At 48.5% G+C, this 11433-nt stretch overlaps 1 protein-coding gene across 1 annotated transcript in view; it reads right to left on the reverse strand.

The window, feature by feature from the left end:
- The window catches only part of LOC133771981 (guanine nucleotide-binding protein G(q) subunit alpha), a 312920-nt gene extending 302001 nt beyond the window's left edge, over positions 1 to 10919 (reverse strand). Inside the window, exon 1 of the mRNA XM_062208448.1 lies at positions 10679 to 10919. Within this exon, the coding sequence (XP_062064432.1) occupies positions 10679 to 10814 (136 nt within the window). The 5' untranslated portion in view covers positions 10815 to 10919. The remainder of the gene's footprint in view (positions 1 to 10678) is intronic.
- Between the last annotated feature and the right edge of the window lie 514 nt (positions 10920 to 11433).

Consider the following 11433-nt stretch of genomic DNA (forward strand, 5'->3'; position numbering starts at 1 on the left):
ACTCTATGGCAGGAGAAGCAAGCCAGGTGAAAGCCAATTTCCTGGACAAGGATGTCTCTTGAGACATCCTCTTAACCTATGACCACATTAACAGAGCTTAGAAGACAGGAAAGATGCAATTCTAGCACCTGAAATGGAAGACAGAAAACACAATACAAAACATGGAGGAGCCAGGTTACAAAGCTTTTTTTTTTTTTTTTTTTTTTTTTTTTGACAGGCAGAGTGGACAGTGAGAGAGAGAGACAGAGAGAAAGGTCTTCCTTTTGCCGTTGGTTCACCCTCCAATGGCCGCTGCGGCCGGTGCATCGTGCTGATCCAAAGCCAGGAACCAGGTGCTTCTCCTGGTCTCCCATACGGGTGCAGGGCCCAAGCACTTGGGCCATCCTCCACTGCACTCCCGGGCCATAGCAGAGAGCTGGCCTGGAAGAGGGGCAACCAGGATAGAATCCGGTGCCCTAACCGGGAGTAGAACCCGGTGTGCCGGTGCCGCAAGGCGGAGGATTAGCCTGTTAAGCCATGGCGCCGGCCACAAAGCTTCTTAACACATAAATGGTTCTTCTCAGAATTCAGCACCAGCACTGCAAGAACTCTGTGCTCGGTCCAGCTAACACAGACAAGGGACTCAAGAAATCACTTCCTTAAGGTTCCTCTGATCGTGGTCTACCAATTACAGACGGCTCAGAGCTCTCAGCGCTATACATATTTTAAAGCAAACTAACAGAAAGTATGAAAATCCTTCAGAGCCATGCTTTGGATGTTTCCATCGTTATCTGTTTTACTGGTTTCAAGATAAGCAAAAAAAAAAAAAAATGAGCACAGTAATGGGAGAAGAAATGGACACAAATGGCACATCCAACTCTTCCTTGAGAGGCCCTGGAAAGGGGACCTTGTCGGCTCCAAATACAGAAAGCAACCCCCACCATATGCGCTCTACTTCATGTAGGAGGCTCTCCAGGTACCCTGGCTGCCATGGCCAAGCAGTTGTGAAAAATGGCAGAGTCGGCTTATAGGCAAATACAAAGACATCATTTGCAGGCAAATAAAAAGCATAGTTCCAAATCCAATGAAGACAACAGGAAGTAGGGAGGCAAAGGAGGCTGCCCTGGGGCTCTAAGCAGAGTCGGGTCTGAGCAGAGCAGTGTTGAACACTGGGCCTATGGGCTCCACCTCTGTGCATCCCAGGATATCACCCTTCCTGCAGGAAGCCAGAGAGCCCTGCTGATGTGACAGGAGGCTTCTGATACCACTCCCTGTGAAGACAGAACAGCTATCAGCAGCAGGCCAGGCGGCGGGAGGGGGAGCTCGGCACAGAATCGCGAGGGCTGATTCACAGGCCCTCACACACTCAGCTCTCCCCAGTCCGGCAGAGCTGCCTGCAGAGGGTTACTCCGGCACACAGAGACCTGAGTCAGGCCCAGTGGGAGCATGCCACCACGCCCAGCAATGCCTCCTGATGCCCATCGCCACTGGATAAGGCAGGAAGCTCGGAGCCTCATCCAGGGTTGATGGGGCAGAAAGCAGCCAGGATGCCCAAGTAGCAGAGGGGGAGTGGGGAAAGTTTCAGTGTCCCAGGGGCCCTTAGAGATCATCTATCTGGTCTGATCTCCTGAATCTACAGGCTTCTACAGGAAGAGCAAATGAACAAAATGCCCAAAGGTTAGTTCTACGGGGGGGAAAACAGGCAGGCAGGGCAGGAATATGCAACCGCCTTTCCGTCACAGGCTTTAGGAAAGGCACAGAGGCAATCCACAAGAACAGTCACAGCAGTGTTTATCTGGGCGAGGAAACTTTCACAGCCAGCCTGCCCCTGCTGTCAAATCACTGTGTGATTTCTCAATTCTCAAAAAACCATACATCACAAGAATTAGAGAAGCAAGAGTTAAATACTTAAGGACCCTGGCCTTCTTTTAAGGGCAAACTATTGGCAAGAACTAAAGTCATCCTGTATTATTAGAACAAGTCACAGGAAATGGGCCATCTCTCTAGGACAGAAAGAACGTACAACATAATGAAGAAGGCCTGCACAGTGCTCCCAGGGCAAGACAGTGCCACTGCAGCTTCCTCTGGAAAAACAAACCAAGCCATTCCCAAAAACCTAGGCAAGCTGACTGGGTGCCATGAAACAGAGGCCGCCGCTCCTGCCGTCTTGCTCAATTCTCTGTGGAACACACTTAGAAAGAGGTGATGGCAAGGCCCTCCAGTAACTGAGATGAGAGGAAAGCATGCTGCTACTCCACATGTGCCCACAGCCCCTACGACCTACACTGAGGCCCAGTGGTCCACGAGAGGACCCAGCCCTGGCTCACTGACTCTCCGCTGCTAATCATGAGCCAACCTCAGGCCCTGCCCTCTGGAAAAGGAAGGAGGATTCTACGTGTTGTTCAGGAACAAGAAAATATTTTGCTTTGCAGACCAGAGTAAGTGTGACAAAGAAAGCTAATCCTGTCCTAAGCCCACATTCACAAATCCCCTTCTTTTAATGTATTAAAGCACCCAACTTCCCCTGTCACCAGCTCACAGCCACATGATGTCTCAGAAGCACCAACCTGGAAGTTCTCTAAACCTTAAAGGAAATGAGCAGGCCAGAGAATTTGAGGAAAGCCTCCCAGCAATTGTTTAAGGAAGGGGCTGTGAGGGAAGAAACGGGCAGGTGGGGTTCCAGTGCAAAGACTTTATGAGAGGCCTACAGCAGTCAGCTGGGAGAAGGTGTGACAGGTGGGTCAATGGCTGTAGCCTTTGCTGCGAGAAACAGCTAGACAGCCTGAAAGCTGTGGGCATCACACAATACTCAAATATGGCAACAGAAAGGCCACCAGCCACCCTGCTGTCCCCACAGCAGAAGCAAATGTAAACAGTAGGGGCCAGTGCTGTGGCTCAGCAGGTTAAAGCCCTGGCCTGAAGCGCCAACATCCCATATGGGCGCCGGTTCTAGTCCCAGCTGCTCCTCTTCTGATTCAGCTCTCTGCTATGGCCTGGGATAGCAGTAGAAGATGGCCCAAGTCCTTGGGCCCCTAAACCCATGTGGGAGATCTGGAGGAAGCTCCTGGCTCCTAACTTTGGGTCATTGCAGCTCTGGCTGTTGTGGCCATCTGGGGAGTGAACCAGCGAATGGAATACCTCTCTCTCTCTCTCTCTCTCTCTCTCTCTCATTCTCTACCTCCCTCTGTAACTCTGTCTTTCAAATAAATAAAATAAATCTTTTAAAAAAATGTAAACAGTAAAAATGAGACAAGAACTCCTTAAAACATTAAAAACAAAAGAAATTATCCTTTGATACTTTAGCAAGCAACAGTGATTTTAACAAGTCAAATTCTTCGATGAGGCAAGGAATGCATGATTGTAGTACTCCAAAGTGAAAGTCACACAAGACTACCCTCTCCTGGAACTACACATGACTTCGTTTGCAAACATCACCATTCACGTGCCACAATGGCGTCAAAAAGTCCCACTCTACCTCTTGTGCTTTCACAGGTGGATCAGTTCCTATTCTTTCTCTGAGGCTACAGGAACATACCGGCGTTAGTAACATTTAGTTCCAAACCACACCACAATCCACTATACACATCCTTGAACCGAGCAGCTTATTTTGAAAGCAGTCAAACTGCTCACAGTCCTGGATTAATCCCATCGGATCTGTATATTTGACAGCTTTGCATTGGAGATGCTGATGAACTACTAACGACTTTTCAACCAGAAACCATGCGAGAATGTTTAACTCCAACATTCTCCATGGCGAACGAACGACAGGCAAGCCCAGGAGACAAGAGACCATTCCATCCCTGCAACACAGTGCCGCAGATGGCCCACGAAACAGCAAAGAGGAATGGAAACTGGAGAACATATGAATGGTACTCATTAGAAGAAAACAAGAAGTTTAAATTCACTTCCTGCAATTACTCCACTTTCTTCTGGGAATTCAGCTGTCCACCCACCTCCCACCCCACCTCCCGCACATCCCTGGTTACTAATAGAATCACCGTGATTTGGGCTGGGAATCATGCAATGTTGAGATATAAAACAAGAACCACTATCTTTGACATCCTGGAGCTTCCTATTTATTTAGAAGCATAGGGCAAGTGTTCATAAATAGTTTGTCATCGTCAGAGGCAAAAAAAAAAGGTACACTCCAAGAAAATAATGTACATGAATTTGAGTTCCCCTTCTCAAGTTCACAAGCTTTCCCCAGTTGTGTAATCCCCTGAAAGTTCCTACAACAGCCTTCAGATTTTGTGATTCTGTCTGTTTCTTTGTAAGAGGAGGCAACAGAAAAGCCCAAGCCAGCAAAGATAAATGAAGGACACAACATCAACTACAAAACAAGTAAGAAATGTCTCATGTAGCATATTATGCTGCACACAGTAGGTGCTTAATATCTGCCCACTTGGCCAGCATAGTGCATGCAACTGTTCCTTCATAAGGTGTACTTGGTTTAAAAATAACTTTGTTCTTCAAAAATTTAACTATGGGGATGGGTGTTGTAGCACAGCAGGCTAAGCTGCCACTTGGGGCACCCACATACTGTATCAGAGTGCCTGGTCTGAGCCTCTGCTACACGGTTTCCAATCCAGAGTCCTGCTAATGAGCACCCTGGAAGACAGCAGAGAATGGCTCAGGTACTTGGGTCCTTCTCACCCATGAAGGATACCAGGACTGAATTCAAGGCTCCTGGCTTCGACACGGCCCATCCCTGGCTGTTGGCAGGCCTCTCTCTGGAAAGTGAACGAGTGGAAGGAAGATCTACCTATCATTCTGCCTTTCAAATAAACATACATTTAAAAATAAAGTAAAATTTAACCACAAAGGCTTTTAACAAAATATCCTGCACTGATTTCAGAAATTATAGCTAGGTCTACAGATAAACCACAGAGCTACATGGCAAATTCAAGTTGGAGATCTGAGCATTGTAATATGCGTATTTACTTTGCTTGTAAAGACCGAATTCAAGACCACCTAAGATTTATTACCTCATTTTGAGTATGTTTAGCTCCTTTTTCCTAGTTAGTACATGTTAAAATCAGATTTTTACATATCAGTAAAGAAACAAATCACAGGTGATTGTCAAACAACTTCCTATAATTTTATTAGTAACAGCTGTTCACACAACATAGCGTTTGAGTCTGAAAATAGCTCTTTCTTAAATGTTACTCCATTCGGCAGAACAAGAGAAAATGCTCACTGTTTACTGTAGCCAGTTACTGTCACTGATTTAATTACCAACAATCACACATTTTACCTTCTATTGCTACTTCACACTTTCCTCCGATTAATTCTGCAGAGATCTTAACATTACTTAAAAGCCTTTATAAAAGTCTCCCTGAATTACGTCACTACTTCCCCCTTCAACCAGGAAATTTTCTACTCTCAACACGTGTATTTACTTCAATCCAATGCACTGAATCTCAAGGAAACAAATTTTCTCACCTTCTTAGGGAGAAACTTACCCTCAACCTTTATAAAATGGCTTCTCTCTCTTCCAAGATAGTCCCTTTGAGATCTATGTTTTCCCTCTACAACACCTAATCAACATTTCCATTAATATCAATAGAACTAATAAGTCTTCCAGGAGGAAAATTAATATGAATGCAGGAATCAAGATCATCCTTGGAAAATCTTAATTTCTTTTCAAGTGTAAGCTTGTCTGGATCATAAAGAAAAATCTCTTCCTTTTTTCAGCTTAGTATCACATGCAGCCTCACAACTACAAAAGCTTTTTCAGGCCCTTAAAAAATCCATGTGTAATAAAAATTCTAACTACAGACACTTATGAAAACCGAACCTAAGCCATCTCTCAAACAGTGAAGCTGAATTGCTGTTGTTTGTTTTGTTTTGTTTTGTTTTTTTAATGAAAAGGTTATCAAAGTTATTTGTAGTAAACAAAATGGCTATTAAATTATTCTCCTGGTTCTCCTTTCCAAACTCACCTAAAAATATCTGAACAGATACTCACGAACTAAATTCACTGTTGGGTAGGGTTTGAATCCAGGCCGAAGTGCCCACAGGAAGCAATAACCTAAGCACAGGACTGACTGTCACATGCCATCCACATAGCTCAATACAAGATCTCACTCTGAAGGCACTGCTACACAGTCAGGGCTACCGGCAGATTTTTATGAGGGATGTCTCCACTTCACTCTTCAGGTATAAACTTTAAGGACTTTGCTCAAAGGAATAAAAAAATAAATAAAAAGGAGGGAATGCATCCAAATAAATCCTGACATTTAGAAACATATTCAACACTCGGAAGCTAACAGTAGCAAAAAATAAAACTGGCTGGTCCTTAAAGCAGCTTCATCAACACCATATTTTGGTCTTTCCAGGGAGATGATGTTATTAGGGTTGGTGGAGAAATGCTTTCATTCTAGAGTTCTAAGGAGCACCTCTAGACAGCCAGTAGCCTCTAGGTTAACTGCAGCCATCAACCTGCCCAGCCTCCCCCATCCCCAGTCTACTAAGAACAGAGAGAAGGGTACTTTGATCCAGGTGTGCATGAATGAACCCTCCATACAGTCTAAATTGGCCAGAACATTCCCAGGCTTCCGAGTCTCTTCTTGCTCTCCAACTGTTCAGCGTTCAGTACAAGATGTATGCCCCTCGTATCAAAAAATGTTCCATCTGCAATCGTTAGCATTCTGCATTTACCCATTCTGGTTTTCCTCATGTAACGGTGTTAAGTAAATCACAAAAATCTGTTTGGTCATCATCGGTTCTCAACAGAATATTAAAAATTCACTCGGCTAAGTACATCACAGAGAAAAATGTCTGGCAAAAAGACAACAGGGTTAAACCACCCACTACATGATCAAAGGTAATCAAGATGACAATAGGTTTTTTTCCTTTAAATTTTCACACTTTGGGCAAGACTGTTCCATTCGCAGTGTACCCGGCACAGAACCGTAATATACAGGATCAACTATGTGATGCATTTATAATCAATTGGCTCCAAAAGCCACATACAATTTTCAAAAGATCATGATTTTATGTGCTGCAGATAAAAACATTACCTATCCCTCTGGCTCTTATAATTTATTCATTATTATCAGATCCCAACTTCTAGCAGGAGGGTCACAAATAAAATCTTTCATTCAGCAAATACTTTCTGAGGGCATTCTATGAGTCGGAACATGTGCAACAAGCTGAGATTTAATTGTGAACCAAATAGACACAATCTCCATGCTTACAATCTTGCAGTGCAGAATAGGAATAAAATCTACAGCCATGCATGTAATTCAGTTCAGAAAACCAAGACCGTATTCATTTAACATTGACCTAAACTTTGCCTTCCTTCTCTCACTTCCTTCTCTGCCTCCCCTTCCTGCTCTCTCTTCTCTACCTCTCCCTCCCACTCCCTCCCGAGTTTGCAAAATCTTCCTATTTGATGATTCTGATCTAAACAGAAAAGATGTCAAACACACATAAAATAAGAGCAGGTTAAGAGGGGAAAAAGTGTATCTTCTAGGAATTGAAAACAATTTCACAATGAACATCTATAACCCAAGGCAAGTATTTGGGACATCTTGTTTTACAGACCTGAAGACAAATTAATATTAAATGGTGTGGCCCATGTACTACTGAAAGAAATATTTAGTGAATTCATGAATATTAATCAATTAAAGCAAATATAATGTACTTTTCACCTAGAAAATACATAAAAACATCAGTAAAGTTAAAACAGAACATGCTTTTGTATGTCTATGCAGAATACAAAATTTTCCTTAGGTATCAAAGAAAACAATCACTAAAGTAAATAAATTAAGAGAATAATTTTGAGAAAATATGAACTCAGAAATTAAGACGATATTCTTAAGGTGGTAGATTTCAGGGTTCATTTTTTAAAAGATTAAAAATTAAAATATGCAAGTACTGCAGAATAAATTTGGAAGACATTACCATAACTGCTGGATATGAACCAAAACAGCACAAATTCTACTGCCACACTTCCGTGTCGTCAGCCAAACACTACTTTCCTTCTCTAATTCCTCCATATTATTAATAAATATTAAATAGTTGTGTGAAAAATTCAAGGGTGCACACTTTTATCCCTACCACACAACTCCTTGAAATGCTGCCATGTCTTAAATTAAAATTTACTTTGAAAATAATTTTATCTTGCATTTCATTTACTATAAAGTTGATTCCTCCATTTAAGTAGGTAGTTTAAAATACCAGGTCTTTAGACACTCTGAGAGAACACATTCTGTAACCCCCTCGGGTAGGCTCTGTCTAAATGAAGGAAGGATCGGGAAAATTCAGGGTACTCATCAGAGCAGCACAGCAGAAATCCCTCTGCCGGAAGCCGTCCCGTTACCCTCCCCTGCTCAGCTCAGCCCTCGTCTCCCTCCTGGACTCACCCACCATTCACACACAGGCACACATCTACATTCAGCACCTATCTTTACCACGTGAGTAGTGTGGGCACTGCACTGGTTAAGTCACAAAAGCCACACGCCTAGAACATGAAGTAGGAATTCGTAACGATGTGTGAGGATCAGGCTTCTGTCAGAGAGATGCATTTTCAAATGGCACTCATGAATGTAGATGCTCAATTAATATCCTTTATTTTTCTACCGCTTCTAATAGGCCATAGTATGGGTATGAGGTGGGCCATATCAAATCCTACTGAAATGTCTAATATGAGCGAAGTCTCCACACCACCACCACGTAAGCTGTAAAACTGTACCTTACATTTTTCTTTCCTCAGAAAATAATCTCCCGGTTCATTCCATAAAAGCACAGCACAGGGCACGTAATTAAGCCTCTGTGTAAGCGTACTTGCCTCTTGGGCATTCAAACCCAGGCCCTCTGACAAAGCCCCTGTGCTACGGCACAGCTGCTGGGAAACCCAGAGCTGTCATATTTCAGGCCGACAGGGCTGACTGCGGAGACCTTAGACGCCCTGTTCACAGCTAAACAGAAACAAATAAAGGCTGTAAACAGGGCCAAAGGAAAAGAAAACCCAGCTCTTCAAACAAGTCTCTCTTAACCACATGTTTTCTCCCCTGAATCATGTATTTAAACACCTTCCCTTGTTCTCTCCACTTTCTTCTCAATCCCGAGAATTCAGAAAATGTTCAACCTCCAAAATGAGAATAAAATTTAAAAAAAAAATTTTTTTTTAAAGAACCTCACTTTCCAAGCACAGTGTTCCCCTCCCCCCGGCCTCACTGCCTCAAACCCACCTCTTTCCCCCAGCCCGCTGCCTTCTGTTCCTTTATGAACCTGTGCACATTTGTCTAACCGGGCTTCAGAAGAAAGACAGCCCAGCGTGCGGAGTAGCCATTCGTAAGTGCGGGTGGCCCTGTCATTTTGTTCCTGTTTGCAAAGGAGCCAGTGCACAGGCAGTTGAGTCCCCAAAGACAGTTGGTTCTCGAGCCAGCAGATGGAATGCTCAAGATAAGAGAGGGAATACAGGCTTCTGCCACCCGAACTGCCCAGACCACACTCTCTCCTGAAGGAGACGCGCATTTATTATGCACACACAAACACGCAGAACACAAGTGGAGACGTCCTCCAGGCCTCTGCCGACCACAACAGCTCCGGGTGCCGTCAGGCTGGCTTGTCTGTGAACCCTGGTGGCCTGACTCCGAGCATTCTCTCGGAGGTAATCATCCAGAGATGCCTATTCGAGGGACGGCATTCTCTCGCTAACTTCGCGTGAAAGCAGAACGCGGGGCTGTGGACTCAGAGACCAGAGGGAAATTGTCCTTTGCAGCCCTGATGCCAGAGACACTACAATGCTGTCCGTTTCAAACAAAAGGTTTCTCTCTTTCCCCCGGAGAGGGACGGAAAGGCTGCGGTACTGTTGTGAATTCAGGCCTAGATCTGGGATGCCTCATTAGACAAAAGATACCCGTCGCTGTCAACAACCACGCCAGCCACGCTCCCCTCGCCCGGGTCCTGATCCGGAAGGAATGGTGCAGCCGAGAAGCACGCCTGCCACCATCCACTGGCCAAGAAACTCTGCTGGGCCCCTCCTGTGGGTGGCCTGGTGGCTGCAGAAGAGCACTCGGGTGACCCACGGGGGCTTGCCCGCCCTCCCCGCCCCCACCCCGTGAGCCCCCTGGCTGGGAAGGGTCGACCCCTGCTGGGCTTCTAGTTTTCACCCCTGGGGATCCCACTCGCCAGTCTGCCCACCGGTAGCTCCCCCACTTCTCCTGGACCCCAGAACGCACCGATAATGGATGCACAACGGCCACCTCACGGCGCGCCATCTCCCCCCCCTCCCCGCCCTGTGCCCCGGCTCGGCTCGCCACCCTCCTGGCGACACACACACACACACACACACACAGCTCCACCACCCCTGGGGGCGCGGCGGCCCAGGCGCTGCAAGTTCAAGCCCTCAGCCCACCTTCCCAGCCCCGCGCCCCTGGCCAGATCTGATCTGCCATTGAGCAGAGACACCGCAGAAAACGCAACCCCCCCCTCCCCAACAAGGGACACACAAGACAGCACGCGCCGAGGCACCCAACAAGGCAGCCCCGAACCCTCCGCGCACGGGCGTGTGTGTGTGCGCGCGCGCGCGTACCCGCGCGGGTGCGGGTGGAGGCCGGGGGCGCGCCCGGGGAGGGTAGGGGCGAGCCCGGGGGCGGGGGGCGGCTGCCCGGAGGGGCCGGAGGCGGGGGCTGGGGGCGCGCAGAGGCCCGGGGGGAGGGCCCGCACGGCCGGCCCGGGCCGTACTCACCCAGCAGCAGCAGTTTGAGCTCCCGGCGGGCGTCCCGCTTGTCCCTGCGGAGCTGCCGCTCGATCTCGTCGTTGATCCGCCGGGCTTCCTTGGCCTCCTCGCTCAGGCAGCACGCCATGATGGACTCCAGAGTCATTCTTCCAAAGTGCCTCCGCTGCAGCCCCGCCGGCACCCCCTGCTCACAAGCGCGCACACACACACACCCTCCCGCCCTCGCTCCCCCGAGGCAGCGGTGGCCGCTGAGCCCCCGCCGCCTGGGCGCGCGTCCGGGATGAGATCGGGGGACCGCCGCGGGGGCGACGGCCGGGGCCACCGGGTGGGCCGGGGTCTAGGCGGGCGCGGGCGGCCTTCGCCGCCCGGAGGAGCGAGGCGGGCGCGGGAGGCGGCCGCGGGCGCTGGCTCGGGGGGCGCGCAAGGGAAGGCCGCCGCGCCCGGCCTCGCTCAGACGCCCGCGCCTCCTTCCCCGGGAACGGGCAGCCCGCCTCGCCCCCCGCGCCGCCGCCGCCGCCGAGGCTCCCCTACGGCTTGCGCCCGGCGGCGAGAGCACATCCACCGGGGCGCCCCCCCTAGCGAGCGGCCGCCGACCGCTCCCCGCACCCGGCGCGCCCGCTCCTCGCCGCCGCCTGACACGGCTCCCGGGCGCCCGCGGCCCTGCCCGCGCCCACCGCCCGGCTAAGCGCGCAAACCCCGCTCGCCGGCCCGGCCCGCCGCGCGCTCCTCCGCCTCCGCCTCCGCCTCCGCCTCCGCCAGACGCC

Source organism: Lepus europaeus, chromosome 12 (genome assembly GCF_033115175.1).
Source record: "Lepus europaeus isolate LE1 chromosome 12, mLepTim1.pri, whole genome shotgun sequence".
Lineage (NCBI taxonomy): Eukaryota > Metazoa > Chordata > Mammalia > Lagomorpha > Leporidae > Lepus > Lepus europaeus.